Genomic DNA, 14,108 nt, shown 5'->3' on the forward strand with positions numbered 1-14,108 from the left:
ATCAGGGGACGCAATGCCTACCTACCCTTACCTACCTTACAGAGCTCAACCGGACGGTTTGACACAAGACGTAGCCCTGGCTTAGGTACCATTGAAATTTGCACTCGCTAAGTAAGGAAGTAGTTGAGCCCTCTGGATATTCTAATCCTGACCCTTTCATGAACATGGCCGTCATTACGCTGCCCAAGCTCCGCCCCCCCTCCCCCACCCACACACACACGCCTTCCGGCGCCACCCTTCTTTCCACACTGCTTTTAATACGTGTAGCGGAACCCAGGCTCGTAGTGGTCATCCTAGAAAATCATGTCAGTTTCCGCCCAGAACAGAGAAAGAAAAAAGAACAAACAAAAATAAAAGGAATGGACCACTTACAGCATCACACTCGAGCTCCTTCTCGCCCCGGTCCGCCTGCGAGTTGAGGCGGTAGAAAGAGATGCTGAGGCACCCGACCAGGATCATGGTGAGAAGCGTCGTGGCGATGCAGGCGTACAGGCCCGGCCGGTATCCCGGCGCGTCCTGGCTGCGGAAGACCAAGCTTCCCGCGATGCCGCCGATGCCGCCGAACGAGACGAAGGTGGCGCTGCAGAAGGCGCGCTTCCACTGGCCGCGGATGTTGTTGGCCTGGTACGACATGGCGGCGGGGACGTTGGAGTTGGCGCCCGCGGTGACGAGGAACACGCCAAAGTAGCGCACGCCGGCGTTGGAGTGGAAGCCCATGATGGGCAGGCCGATCAGGCACAGGATGCTGTTGAAGACGACGACGGGCCCGCGCAGGCGGTACTTGTCGCCCAGCCAGGCCGTCGCGAACATGACGATGCCGGCGAAGGCGTACGGCGGCGCCACGAGGCACTGCGACTCGCCCACGGTGAAGCCCATGTTCTCCGTCAGGATGATGGGCAGGAAGTAGGCGAGCGCATACGTGACCGTCGTCGTGTTGAAGAAGATCATGGCGTACGCCCAGATCTTGATGTCCGTGCCCGCGCGCAGGTACTTGGCCATCGAGAAGGGCTGCGGCTTGACGTCGCCGCGGTCGGCATCGACGCGCGCGCAGATCCACTCGCGCTCCTGCGCGCCCAGGAAGCTCCAGTTCAGCCGCTTCGAGTCGGGGAAGTCCACAAGCAGCCAGTAGCCGGCGGCTCCGATCAGAATGGTGAGGAGTCCTTCGATAATGAAGATCCAGCGCCAGCCGGTGAGGCCCGCGATGCCGTGCATTTGCATAATCTGCCGGGAGTTAGCTAAGAGCTTCCTCGCCCACACACGACAGCAGTCTCAGAAGGCCGAGGTTTGCTCACCCCGTAAGCCAGGATACCAGCAAAGGCTGACGCAACGCAGCCGACCAGGTAGAAGACCGAATTCCGCTTGCCGACCTCATCTGTTTCCGTGTCAGCGCCGATTCCCCCTTCGCTTGCTGCGGGTGGGGGAAGGGGAGACTCACATCGCGTATACCATGTACTCAGCAGGTACACACAGCTGGGGAAGAAGCCTGTCTTCAACGTCAGCACACTTCTCTCGATATTTCCACATTTCACAACCCCCGGGAAGCTCAAAAAGAGAGCGAGAGGGAGAGTGAGGAAAACCCACCAGCTTCCAGCACACCCAACAGGACTCTCAGACCCGCCATCGCCTCCCACGTCTTGACAAAGCCCATCCCCACCATGCACCCGCCCCAGAGCAGCGTGATGGCCGCGAGGTGGATGCGCGGCCCGATCTTGCGCACGATGATGGTCGATGGCGGCTGGAAGACAATGTAGGTGACGAAGAAGACGAGCGAGATGATGCTCTACCGCGCACAGCAACTGTTATTCAGCATATTTCTTTCTTTCCTTCTTTCTTCCTTGCTTTTCCCTTTTTTTCCCGGGCAAGTGGGAAGGTGAATTAAAGAAAAAAGGAAAAAAAACGAGGAAAACTCACGTATCGATTCCCAATCAACATCAGCTCCTTGCCCATGCCCGCAATGTTGGCCGCCCCCAGGTTCGTCCGGTCCATCAGACTGATGCAGTACATGGCGCCCACCGTCAGCACCAGCCGGCGGTCGACCCGCCGGAGGATCTTTTTCTGCTCCTCGGGCGAGAAGCCAAAGTCGTCCGGCGAGATGGCGCCGCCGTCCTTGGTGGATCCGGCGACGGCCTCGACTTTGTGGCCCGTGGTGGCGGCGCTGTTGGCGCGGTCCGAGTAGTCGGCCGCCTCGACATTTTCGAAGGTGGTCTTTTCTTCCTGCGAGGATGCCATGGTGTGTGTATGCTTGGTCTGGTCCTGGTCTTCGTGGGTGATTGTATGGTGGGACAAGATAAGAACAAGAAGATGTCTTGTTCAACGAGATTCCCGTTGCCGCCGAAGGAAGGGAGAGAGGAGGAAAGGATGGACAGGAAGGGATCGGCGTTTCGAGGGAGAAGGAGGAGGTACAATGGTATAAATGCGTCCCACGTCACTCGACGGGAGGAGCTAAATGGTAGTGAACACAGGCCTACTAGTACTTGTCGGTATCCATGTAAACGGTCTGGGGGATGCGGGTGATAGACCGTAGCATCCAGCACCTCAATACCTCATGGATCTCAATCCCAGGCGCCCCCTCAGCCAAGAGCAGCCGCAACACATCCAATCGCAGCTTCCTGGCAGTCGAAAGTACCACCATATCTCGCCTCCTAATGGATCCTGCCGCCAAGATCAAATCAGCCAAGCAACGGGCCCCGGTAGGTAAGTGCCTGCCGTGAACCAACGCCAATCTATGCCCCTAATCTATGCCACTCAACCCGCCGTAACACTGGCTGTCAAAATGCTGGATAGTACTGTAGTGCAATGACTGATGCGAACCAGATTGATGAACCGCAGGTCTGGCTTGAAAGAGCCAAGCTTTTTCCCCGCATCCGATGAGCCGGGGATGCTTCCAATCAAGTCCCCCTGCCTACCCGGGGAAGGCGCAAACGTTGAGGCAGACCAGGCGTGTGATCTGGGCCATTTGCCCTATCCGGGTTCAGTCGCCGTCGCTAGAGATTCGCTAGAGGTTGGCAGTACTTGGCGCTGTTACGGTGGCAAGCGAGCCAGGGAAGGAACTGAAGTTGCCGTACATAACACTACGAAGTATGGAGTATCGTGGTATAATAAACCGTACACTAGCGGTCGTTGTAGTGCAAGAAGAAGACGGTGTGATAAGTCGGGGCTAGCTGCACGAATCTACACTAACCGGGGTACTCTTGGTTTCCGCATTGTACAATGTCTTGTAACTGCCGCGGCTTTCCTCCGCAAACGCGGGGAAGAAATGGGCTGCAGATCAAAAACCCCCCTTTCCCCGCGTCTCGGCGAATATGTGGTAGCTAACGTTAGCCCTTGCTAACGACACCAAATATGGCATTCCTGTCCTTACTCGAACTTGAAAGTTTGATGTTTGCCACACTGGCAGGCAAGCCGACGCGCCGAGTTCTGGCTTTCTTTGCGATTGGGTGGCCATGGAAGAGGCTCCTGGATGCATCCTCACGCAGTCTCTCTGCAGCCCAGACCAGCTCTGCTACCACGTTATACGATCTGGGCATGGGAGCTTAAGGTCAGTGGCGTAATCAGCGGTCTATCATTCGACGACCGTGCCGTGGCGGATCGTACCTAACGTACTTGGCAAACGCAAGATGTGTCTCTAGCTTGAACCCCAGCGTCCTGAGAACCTCGGCTCAGTGCCTGTCTAGCCAACAACGGACAGAGACATGGCCCTGAACCGAGGCTCTGCAATGGTGCAGTAGCAGAGTGCTAGATTAGGACACAACGCAAACCGGCGCGACAGAGTATAGGAGTCGAAAGAGGCTGGGCTGGGAAAGAGGGGAAAGGCTGCGTTGTCTGGCTTGGTCCTTCGAAGAAGGCGAATACGACAAGAATGTCGAGGGCAAGTGGCAAGGTAGGAGAACAACGGTGGGCAAGTCAGCACTGTCAAGTCCAGGCCCATCAAGATTCTAACATACTTCTGTTGAACCAGGGTGTTACTTCGGACCAGCTCTCAGCTCTCGAGGCTGGCCCTGGTACGCGTGGGCGAACTCATCAGCTAGGTAGGGTGATGGCCATGATCTGCGGTGCATTGTTGGGTAGCGAAATGTGACCTCCGCATCCCAGGGGCTGCTTGACGGGAGACCGGCACAACAGGGGTGCCAACCGCGATACCAGTGTGTCGGGTCTCGGCGGGTGTCTCTGTTAGGTTACACCTATGCTCCCAGCCGCCGAGGAGGGAATCAAGACCTATACAATACCACGTTAACACCTCCTATAGACTACCTACTCAACTTGTCACTCAGCCTCGGCAGCAGTGATGTCGACTCCGGTCAGGCGTTCTCGCCCAGGCTGCATTAGCGCACCTTCTGGGTGGCTAGGTAGGTTTACGTTGTACCCTAATAGCGGTCGATCTAATTCGCAATTTCCCCTGGAAGCGATCGCAGAGTCCTTGAGCCTTCAGATATCCTTTCACTCTGAGCTTCCCTATGCTTCCCGCCTTAAACACGGCCGATAATATCTCGCCTGGCCTCACAGGAACTGCCCGCATTGGTCTTGGGCGCGAAGGGAGGGGCCAAACTGCATCCCGAGACGGCCATATATTCCCATCGTTGTCCCTATCGCTGCCGCCATCGTCAGCCCCGTCATCATCTCACACCACGAAATGATTTCGGCGGTCTTCGTCTCGGGCGGGTTGTGCCTCATGAGTTGTAGCTGAATGGGCCCCTAGATCAGCGGAGATATTGCGGTTGATGCAGGTATACCGCCTGCCAGTCCCCCTTCGAGCGGCGTAGCCCGGGTTTGTCGAACCCCAAGTTCAGCCACCGTCTTGTGGAACTCAGCCCGCATCTTCCTTACTTCTCTCCTAGACTCAATCTTCCAACCAACGCTGAGGATCAGTGCCGCACAAGCCACGGCACCGAGCACACTGGCAGCTACGATGTCGTATATACTGCAGCAAATGTGTATCTGAAGATCGCGGGCAATCACCACTGCAAGACGTGTGCGTGTTGCCGCCATGCTCGGCGAGGTACGGTCCTTGTTGCGGAAAGTTTGAAGATCGAGTAGCACTGCATGCCGAGGCGTAAGGTAGACGTCTCTCAGTAATATTCTGCTTCTACGCGGGACCCGGGGTTCATTTATGGTTTGAAGGCCTCCTCTATAGTGAAGTCAGGTACGCTCGCCCCCTTTTATTTCCACGTTCTCCGGTCTTACCACGGTCTCTGAACTGGCTGATAGGAAGGAAGAAGGCTTACACCAGCGATAAACACTTCAGTCCTCTGGCTTTCCATATTTCACCTGTGTCACGGTGGTCAATGAGTTCCCAAACTTATGCGGACTTCGGCCGTAGTATCCGCAACCTTGACTCCATCTTGCGGAAGCGTAGCCTAGCTGCCAGAGTATACGATCAGTCAGCTTAACGCTGGGTGAGGGGAAACCTCACTACCACGAAATTGCTGGCTTCTGGTCTGGCTCATTCCTGGCCCCGGAGTGTTGGGCGGAAGGGAGCCATGCAGAGGCCTGAGAAAGTGACTCGGTTTTCAGATGATGAACGCAAGACGTCCAGACCCGAATGTCCTATTGAAACGCTGGCGATCCGCCGGACATCTGAACATGGCTCCTGCTACTGCATAAAATGGCGGCTTGAATTTTTTAAGATCGGTCGATGGATAAACGAATCTCCAAGTTGAGGTGTGTCCTGTCGCATTCACCTTCTCGCCGACCAAGTCGTCCAATCGTTCCTTCCATTCTTCCACTCAACTAGGGAGCACCTTCCTTCCTTCCTTCTTTGCGGACTCCGCGCCATGCGACGGGATCTTACTGCAGTGGTGGTCAAGTCTGTCCTAGAGAGGAGCCATCCAGAAACAGCCTACTGGGAGCAAACCGGGTTCAGAGGTTTCCTCGGGACGACCTACCAACCTGAGCCGGCCGAATGTGGGGACCGGTGTAACCTCCTGTTCCCTTTCGGATCTGTCTTCCCTAGCACTACTACCGGAACGAGGACGACCAAGACCGGACGTTGCAAAACGGCACCCATTCATCCGGTATCTGCGGAAGCGAATCCCGTCTGTCCCACTCCACGTGCATGCGCCAGAGAGCTTAGCAGACTTAACTTCAATGCTTGTCTCCTTTAATTTACCCCGGAAACAACTGGGAGTACGCGAAATGGCGGGCTCCTACACGTGTATGCTCAACAATGCCATCGTGGCCACACGATGGAAAGGAGACAGATAGGTGCCTACCTTTAACTGACCTAATGCACAATGACACTGATGATCATAGTGACTTTGCATGCGAAAATAGTAATGCGACTCAAGGCACGTGGGATGTGGCTCGCCGCTCATTTAGATACATCACAACCTAGGCTTCGGATGTCCTCCTTCCGCCCTCGCCGGATTCGGGGCACGTCAACCTTGCAGCAGAGGAAAACCCCAAGATGGTGGGGCTGACCACCTCGACGGCTTCGAGGCAGGATCAAGGCACGTGGACGCATGGCGTAGAATTGGGAACATCTGCTTCCCATGCCAGAGAGAGACAGCCAGGGCCCGCCCTCTGGGACCACAGAAGCGCATATATATATACATCTATAGATTCCCCGGTTGCCGTCACCTGGTTCCGTACACTGCTCAGTCGTGAAAGCAGCCCATCACCGCCTCCCCTTATACCTCCATGATGAAAGGCCTCAGCCTCCTTGCAGCTGCATCGGCAGCGGCTGCTCACACCATCTTTGTCCAACTTGAGGCCGGGGGCACGACATACCCGGTTTCTTATGCAATCCGGACTCCGAGCTACGACGGCCCTATCACCGATGTCACGTCCAATGACCTCGCCTGCAATGGTGGTCCGAACCCCACGACGCCGTCCGACAAGATCATCACTGTCACCGCGGGCACCACCGTCAGGGCAATCTGGCGGCACACTCTCACCTCTGGGCCCAACGATGTCATGGACGCGAGCCACAAGGGCCCGACCCTGGCCTACCTGAAGAAGGTTGACAACGCCCTGACAGACACCGGCATCGGCGGGGGTTGGTTCAAGATCCAGGAGGATGGCTACAACAACGGCCAATGGGGCACAAGCACCGTCATTACCAACGGTGGCTTCCAGTACATGTAAGCTCTCCCGAAGAGCATGCATTCATCTCCTTGTCCATCTCAGGGTACTAACAGCGAGAAAGTGATATCCCGGCTTGCATTCCCAACGGCCAGTACCTCTTACGAGCCGAGATGATTGCCCTACATGCCGCGGGCTCACCAGGAGGAGCCCAACTTTACGTAGGTTCTTGCGTCCATTTGCGAGGTACTGCCTGTCTCTGACAATGCGTTTCAGATGGAATGCGCGCAGATCAACGTGGTGGGCGGCAGCGGCACGGCCAGCCCGCAGACCTACAGCATTCCGGGCATCTACAAGGCCAACGACCCCGGCATCACCGTCAACATCTACTCCATGACTCCCTCCAGCCAATACGTCATCCCCGGCCCGCCCAAGTTCTCCTGCAGCGGCGGCAGCAACAACGGCGGCGGCAGCAACCCGTCCGCCACACAACCCGCCACCACGAAGCCCGCGACAACCCTGACCACGTCCACGGTCAAGCCTACCACGAGCGCTCCGTCAGGTGGGTGCAGCGTTGCTCAATGGGGGCAATGCGGTGGGAGTAGCTTTACGGGATGCACCACCTGCGCGTCGCCATACACCTGCAAGGCTCAGAACGCGTATTACTCGCAATGCCAGTGAGGGTGTTCAGGAGGATGTCGCTGTGAGATCGGTGGTGTAGGGCGAGGAGGGCGCATAGCAGCGTGGTGTAGATAGACCGCTGTCCATATAAAGTAGTGCTTTTGTATATACTCCGTACCTTACCTCCTCTTCTATCAAATATCCCCCACCGGGGAATTTTACCTACCGCGCCGGGATGTCTGGCATAACCACACCTCAAGAAAGACCACAAAAACGACCCCATCAATTCCTCCCAAGATCCCTCCTCACCCTCCAGACCTTGCTCCCCACAGCCCGCTTCTGGCTCCCATGCAGCATTTCCACCCAAGGAATTTCCTTCATCTGCCCCCTTCCCAACGCCCCTACCGTCCTGTCACCAGTATTGTTGACCACCATCCCTTCCTGTGGCCCTTCCTCCTCCAACCCCTCACTATCACTAGAACCGGGACCAGCACCATCAGAATCAGCATCAGAATCAGGATCAGAATCAGGATCAGAATCAGGATCAAAATCTGCCTCCCCAGGTGCACGCACATGCGCCCGGCGGTACAGCTCCTCGCTGTACGCCCAGGACGGCGCGTCGAACCGCCCCGCGACCAGCACCGTCTCCTCGCCCGCCAGGCCCGCGATGATCTCGCGCGACAGCGGGGTCAGGAGCTGCAGTTCCTTGCGCTGCGTGTCGACTCCGCGCACGAGCACAAGCCCAAGCAGGCGGGAGTGGCGCGGGTCGAGGGTACGGCCTTGCGGGTTGGGGATGAGCGGTATTCTTCCTTCTTCCTCCGCCTCTTCTTCTGAGGGCGGGTCTTCGAGGCCGGGCCTCGCGTTCGTGCTTTCCTCTTCCTCTAGGGAAGATGGTAGGAGGAGATCCCTGAACGCCGCGCGGCTCTCTGCTTTTACCAGCGCGAGCACGGTCCCGTTGATGGCTTCGGCAAGCAGCTCTGGCGCGGGCTGGTGGTCGTAGCACAGCACGCCGAGGAAGCCGCGCTTGCTCGGCGGGCCCGAGTACCGGACTCGCCAGGGGCGGAGTTCGGTTAGCGGCGCGGGGTCCCATGTTGCGTGCTGCTGGGGCTCGCTGGGGGGCCTCAGGTGGAAATAGGACATTGTTTGCATCGTGCGGAAGTGGAGGGAGGTGCGCGAGGAGATGTCGCTTGGTTGGGACGGGAGGGTGGAGAAGGGGGTTGGAGGGCTAACGGTAGTGCAGGCGGTTTGAAGGGTAGTGACTGTTTCTTCGGGACCGTCCTGGGACATGTAGACTACTTCGGTCGGTCGGATCGCCGTGATCAGCTCGGTCAGGATGTCGAGCCCGGTGCCTTGAATCCAGCCCGGCGTGTTGACCACTAAGGGGGGTTTGGCGTCGGGGCTTCGCCGGTAATGGTTGAAGAGGTCGAGGACGCATTCGATGAAGTAGGCCGGGTCGAGGGCCGGTGTGACAGAGGCAATGGCGTGGGCTCGTAGTTGCTGGCCTTGTCTTGGTGCGAGAGTGGGATGGCAGAATGGGGGCGATAGGTTAGGGGCTGTGATCTTGCACAGGGAGATGACTCCGGGAGGCGAGTATTCCGGCTGCCCAGGATCTAGGTCGAGGACCATGACGCCCGACCAGGGCTTACTTTTAACTCCTCCCCTGTCGGTCATCAGACGGTTTGCCAGCACCCTTCCGAATGTTGACTTTCCGGACGATTTCGGTCCACAGAGGAGAACAACGGGCGTGCCTTTCCGTTTCGCCGCCGCCAAACCGGACAGTTTCTTGTTCCACTCCGCCGGCAAGACAAGCTCCTGCAAGGTGCCCCTCTTAGGGACATCCTCCGAGGTGCAAATCTGGCCGAGTCAGCCAAAGGTCCGAGCGGGCCGGGATATGATACATACAATTTGAAAGGTGCGAGGGGGTTTCCAGGCCCTGTCTGCACCCGGGTCTTGCGAATGAGTCTCGTTCCATATTTTGGCAAAGGCAGGGTTCAACTTTGCCAGCTGCCTCAGCCCCTTCGCCGTAGGATGGGGTTGAAGTTCCAAGATGGTGTCGTCTGCCGTTCGAAGAACCGGCACGGCATGGCAGTGTGGAGCATGCAGCCATTGGACACCGTCAGCTGCTGTCAAGAGGGCACCAGCAACCGTAACCTCACCCTCCCACACCTTGACGCCGTAGCTTCCGAGAAGTACAAGCCGCTGTGTCGGTTAGCCACAAAACAGCACAGTGCAAAGGCACGCTTGAAGGACGTACCTCGGGGTCCGGGGTGGTGAGCACTATCCGGCCTCCGGCTTTACGCTGGAAGTTTTTCTTGTTCGGCCTGAGTGACGAGTATTGTCTGACCGATGATATCCGTTGGGACTCTGGACGGGAGGTCCTGTTCTGGGCCATCAGTATGGGACAATATGAGGGCACACTCGAGAAATACGTCAGGGTACCCTGATATTTCGGCTGCCACGCTCTGGGCCTGCTCTCCATGCACAGAGCCCTGAACTGCCTCTTCGGCAGATTGGCCTCTGCTGGTGCGGTCAGACCCGGGCCGAGTTGAGGGCGTCCCGCTCCTGCTACCCGACTGCAGCTCATCTTCGGATGGTGACAACTCGGGAGTGGCTTCCTCAACAAGTACACGCTTCCTGCTCGCTGCAGCCCCCCAAAGTTGTTGCCTCGCAGCAAAGGCGCTCATCACTTGACCAAGTTAGCACACCAGCTAAGAAATAAATTCGGACTCGCAAATTAGCATACTGGTCGGCGTGGAGTTGCCACCGCTCTCCCCCAACTTTCTCTTCTTGTTCGCAGCCATTTCCCGCGCACGCTTTCTCGAAGTTTGTTCTTGAGATGGCCTTTTCTCATGTAACGTAAATGTTGAAACAGATTTCGATCGTTGCTCAAAAGATCAGGAAAGTACGAATGTCTAGGCACCATTAAGGAACGGCTTATTGACAATTGGCAACTGTGTTTAAACGTTTATCTGGCTAAATGTTCACCAAGACTTCTTTTATTCGTGCGATATTATGTAGAAGTCAGCAGCAAGCCAGCAACAGCGTTGAGCGACAGTTTCCCGGACCCCACCCCTTCCTGTACAGTATCCCGCGTATCTGTTGTACTGTGTAGTTTCCTTCAATATTAGCGGGCTACACACCACCAGCAAGAGCTGGAGCACACCCGACTTTTTACGCAACACCTAACCGAAATTCCAGGTGGCAAACGTCTTGCAACCACTCCAGATCTCTCACAGAATACGACTCTTCAATTCAGAATTCCACCTGAGCGAGTGGTTCGGCCGACTCGGACAAGCTCTCTGTTGCTTAACTCGAAGGTTTGTGCAACCAGGACCCTGAACTTTAAACCCTCCACCTGAATCGCATTGCCCAATCACTTTCATTGATCTCCACTATCCCACATGCTCTTCGCTGTGCAGGGATCGCGCGTCTGCAGCAAGCAGTTTATTCTGAACTTCCATCGCGAATTTTCCCGGCAGAAAATCAACAGCTCTGCAAATCACCTTGATCAACCGCACCCGCTTTCCGTAAACTGCTTTCTTCCCGTTCATCACCCTGAAACCCGTCCTACTCTCATCTTTCAACCGACTCAGCTAAGCATTTCCCATGGCAGGGCCGCGCGCGCCCATTGGCACACTCTCCCAGCACGCTGCAGCTGCAGCTGGCCTCGTGCGCGGCATGGTCCCAAACATATTCGCCCGCGCCGACTCGGCCCGGGCTCGCAAGACCGACGAGCCTATTGAGAGCGAGTCTGACAGCGACAGCGAAAGTTCCGCAAGCAGCGACGCCTCTGAGATCGACGAGGAATCGAAAGCGGATGGCAAGGACTGGGCTGCTAATTTGAAGGCGAAGAAAGCCACGTCAAAGAAGACCGCCGAGGGCAAGCCGATCAAGAGTGCTGCAATCACATCGCCTGATTTTAAGGCTAAGAGCCTGGATACCAAGCCCGGCCTCAAGGAGGCGGAGGTTTCCGAATCATCTGCTAGCGAGAGTGATAGCGAGAGCGAGGACGAGAGCGACGGCGACCTTGAAATGGAGCTCAAAGACATGAACAGCAGAAACGCCGACGCAAAGGAGCAGACGAAGCAAGAAACGGAGTCTGATGTCGATTCCAACAGCGAGTCCAGCGCCGATGAACCAGAGTCCGCTCCAGATGGAGCAAAAGTGTCTGGAAAGACAGCTCTCGCTTCGACGAACGGTGTCGCTTCAGAAGAGGAATCACCCTCTGAGAGCGAGAGTGAGAGCGCCAGCGAAGACGAGCAGGAGGCTCGTCAGAATTCTAAAGAGAAGGCACCGTCCGCCAGTGAGAGCGACGATGAGAGCGAGAATGAAGATGAGCCGGAGCCGCCGCGGAAGCCCAAGGAGAAAGCGTCGACCCAGGGCTCTGGGGTTGCGAAGGAGGCTCTAAATGTCAAAAAGGTCGCGCCTACCAAACCGTCAAAACAGTCGTCTGTCAATGGGACGGCGAGGAGTCAGGAGTTTGTTAGCAAGTCCGATATGTCGGATTCGGAGGACGAGGACGCGGCGCAGCCTATGGCCATCGAAAAGACGGGGGCGAAGACCCCGGTATCGATGCCCCGCGAGATCGTTACCCAGGGCTTCCACCTTCGCAAAGCCGATGAGGATGTCGATGCTGCTGCGGTTGCACAGGCTTTTAAGAAAGCAAAGGCCGAAGGCAAGCAGATCTGGTACTTCACTGCGCCGAAATCTGTCCCAATCGAAGTCATCCAGAAGCACACCATACCCTTCGAAAAAATCCATGCAGGACAGCCGATTCTCGCTCACGAAGGGGCCGATTACACTGGCCATTTTGAAGAGGCAGCCAACCATGCGATCAAGGTCCTCATTCCCGGAAAGACGGGAACCAACTATGAGACATGTATGCCGAACCTCGGGTCTATTCTGCGTCTGCCTACCTGACTAACATGAAATAGTGAACGAACACGTCAGTCAGGTCTTCCACATCACGCGCGTGACGCGCTTCAATGGAGACGAGAAGACCCAACCCACTCCCGCTGCAACAGCTGCGCCCCGACCCGTTGTCGCCAATGCTCCTCGGCCGCAACCCAAGGGTCTGAAGGCTCGCTATCAGCCTTTCGGTGTTTCCAACGGCGGTAATGGTGAAGTTGGATTGGGCCAGTCTTCTGACAGCGAGGAGGATGTGGAGATGACCCAGGCGCCGGCGCTGTTGACCAATGCTGTGTCCGATGCTAAAGCCGACACGCCGAAACAAGCGGCGAAGAAACGCAAGCTTGGCGACGTTGAGAAAGGCACACCTAGCCAAGGGGACGCTTCGATAACTCCTGCCAAGAAGTCCAAGAAGGCCCGAGTTGACGACTCTATCAAGAAGGGGACTGAGGCCGTATCCACCAAAGCCATTAGGCAGACCCCTATCGCACCCCCTCCTGTGCCCTCGGTCGTAGCCAAAGCCGCTGCTTCGCCGGCACCGGCGCCCTCGTCTTCCGCCAGGAAGTCCAAGAAAGATAAGGGCAAGAAGAAAGATTCCGCTTCTGCGGAGAACACAGGAGGCTCAAAGAAGCCTGTGCCTGCAAAGGTCACACCCATCTTACCTCCCGCCGTTCCTGGCGTGAAGAGTCCTTAGGTATGCTCTTCATCCCAAGACGCCATCCAGGAGGGCATCAAGGCCTGCAACAGCCCCAGCGGCTGGCAGTCTATGTCGGAGCGCCGCAAAGCGGTTGAGGCCTCCCGGGCGTCGCAGCCTAACACTCCGACAAAGACTAAAATCTCGTCCTTGACTCCGGTCCCGGTTCCTGGCGTGCGCCAGCCTTCTCGAGTGACTCCTACGAAGACCTGGAAGTTGCAGACTCCCGATGATAAAACGTCTCCAAAGGGCGCCTCCCAGGCTTCAGCCTCACCCCTCAAGAGCATCCTGAAGTCGCCGGGCCGCGATGGTGCGGTCGGTGGAAACGTGGGCCACTTGGAGTCGCAAGGCAAGAAAAGCAAGAAAATAAAGAAGAATCGGAGCCGCAAAATCGTGTTCGCAGAGGACGTCCACGTCAAGCGCGAGCGTGTCTAGACTGAACTGCTATCCCACTCTGGGGAAAGGCGATCAGATCGATTGTCAACGGCGGAAGGAAATCGTGTGATGATCATTTTGTTGTTATATTGTTGCAGGAATGTCGTTCGGGCCTCGTTACGTCCCCTGGGCTTCCCGGATGAAGGTCATGATTCGCCTGGGCCTCCATTTCAATGGCGCTTTAGGCATCGTGGTACGCCTCCATAAAGTTTCTCTTTGAATTTACCCTGGGTGTTGTATGGCATGGGATTATGGATGACTACTTCAGGCGTCTCGGGAGATATCCGTCGATCTTGAGCCCCGCCAGCTAGGGTGGACGTTCTAAGGGTAGCCCGGGAAGGAGGTTCTCTCCATGTTATTTCGGGCAGGCTAATGGGCTTGAGGTTGGGTCATAGTGCACCTGAGCACGGGATAATTGCTGCATGTAGGC

The 14,108-nt window shown here is 56.7% G+C and overlaps 4 protein-coding genes across 4 annotated transcripts; 2 read left to right on the forward strand and 2 right to left on the reverse strand.

Annotated features, from left to right (window-relative positions):
• Positions 1 to 141: 141 nt before the first annotated feature.
• On the reverse strand, positions 142 to 2,516 carry B0T15DRAFT_209529 (general substrate transporter). Its single transcript, XM_062862655.1, has 6 exons — positions 1,912 to 2,516; positions 1,582 to 1,780; positions 1,436 to 1,483; positions 1,293 to 1,372; positions 373 to 1,221; positions 142 to 293 (listed from the first exon to the last, which is right to left on the reverse strand). The coding sequence occupies exons 1-6, from the start codon at positions 2,227 to 2,229 to the stop codon at positions 255 to 257; spliced, it is 1,533 nt and encodes a 510-aa protein (XP_062721564.1). The 5' UTR covers positions 2,230 to 2,516; the 3' UTR covers positions 142 to 254.
• A 3,853-nt stretch (positions 2,517 to 6,369) lies between these two features.
• Positions 6,370 to 7,812, forward strand: B0T15DRAFT_209575 (glycosyl hydrolase family 61-domain-containing protein). The gene is made up of 3 exons (XM_062862657.1): positions 6,370 to 7,079; positions 7,145 to 7,241; positions 7,297 to 7,812. The coding sequence occupies exons 1-3, from the start codon at positions 6,637 to 6,639 to the stop codon at positions 7,699 to 7,701; spliced, it is 945 nt and encodes a 314-aa protein (XP_062721565.1). The 5' UTR covers positions 6,370 to 6,636; the 3' UTR covers positions 7,702 to 7,812.
• A 111-nt stretch (positions 7,813 to 7,923) lies between these two features.
• B0T15DRAFT_397014 (uncharacterized protein) lies at positions 7,924 to 10,033 on the reverse strand (the record flags this gene model as incomplete). Its single annotated transcript, XM_062864878.1, has 3 exons — positions 7,924 to 9,495; positions 9,544 to 9,840; positions 9,896 to 10,033. 3 exons carry the CDS (start codon positions 10,031 to 10,033, stop codon positions 7,924 to 7,926), a joined length of 2,007 nt encoding a protein of 668 aa, XP_062721566.1.
• Positions 10,034 to 11,104: 1,071 nt separating this feature from the next.
• On the forward strand, positions 11,105 to 13,647 carry B0T15DRAFT_209786 (DNA-directed RNA polymerase I subunit RPA34.5-domain-containing protein). Its single transcript, XM_062862658.1, has 2 exons — positions 11,105 to 12,520; positions 12,576 to 13,647. The coding sequence occupies exons 1-2, from the start codon at positions 11,248 to 11,250 to the stop codon at positions 13,241 to 13,243; spliced, it is 1,941 nt and encodes a 646-aa protein (XP_062721567.1). The 5' UTR covers positions 11,105 to 11,247; the 3' UTR covers positions 13,244 to 13,647.
• The last annotated feature ends 461 nt before the right edge of the window (positions 13,648 to 14,108 follow it).

The sequence above is a fragment of the Chaetomium strumarium genome (genome assembly GCF_033439665.1).
Source record: "Chaetomium strumarium strain CBS 333.67 chromosome Unknown B0T15scaffold_4, whole genome shotgun sequence".
Classification (NCBI taxonomy): Eukaryota; Fungi; Ascomycota; class Sordariomycetes; order Sordariales; family Chaetomiaceae; genus Chaetomium; species Chaetomium strumarium.

What these genes read in the sequence shown, in the direction of transcription:
- B0T15DRAFT_209529 (XM_062862655.1), bottom strand. Translation starts at nt 2,229, where the DNA reads ATGGCATCCTCGCAGGAAGAAAAGACCACCTTCGAAAATGTCGAGGCG. An exon ending in GAGTACATGGTATACGCGAT is followed by an intron (nt 1,373 to 1,435) that starts GTGAGTCTCCCC and finishes ACACGGAAACAG; the next exon opens with ATGAGGTCGGCAAGCGGAAT. An exon ending in CTGGTATCCTGGCTTACGGG is followed by an intron (nt 1,222 to 1,292) that starts GTGAGCAAACCT and finishes AACTCCCGGCAG; the next exon opens with ATTATGCAAATGCACGGCAT.
- B0T15DRAFT_209575 (XM_062862657.1), top strand. Translation starts at nt 6,637, where the DNA reads ATGATGAAAGGCCTCAGCCTCCTTGCAGCTGCATCGGCAGCGGCTGCT. An exon ending in AACGGTGGCTTCCAGTACAT is followed by an intron (nt 7,080 to 7,144) that starts GTAAGCTCTCCC and finishes ACAGCGAGAAAG; the next exon opens with TGATATCCCGGCTTGCATTC. An exon ending in CAGGAGGAGCCCAACTTTAC is followed by an intron (nt 7,242 to 7,296) that starts GTAGGTTCTTGC and finishes AATGCGTTTCAG; the next exon opens with ATGGAATGCGCGCAGATCAA.
- B0T15DRAFT_209786 (XM_062862658.1), top strand. Translation starts at nt 11,248, where the DNA reads ATGGCAGGGCCGCGCGCGCCCATTGGCACACTCTCCCAGCACGCTGCA. An exon ending in GGGAACCAACTATGAGACAT is followed by an intron (nt 12,521 to 12,575) that starts GTATGCCGAACC and finishes AACATGAAATAG; the next exon opens with TGAACGAACACGTCAGTCAG.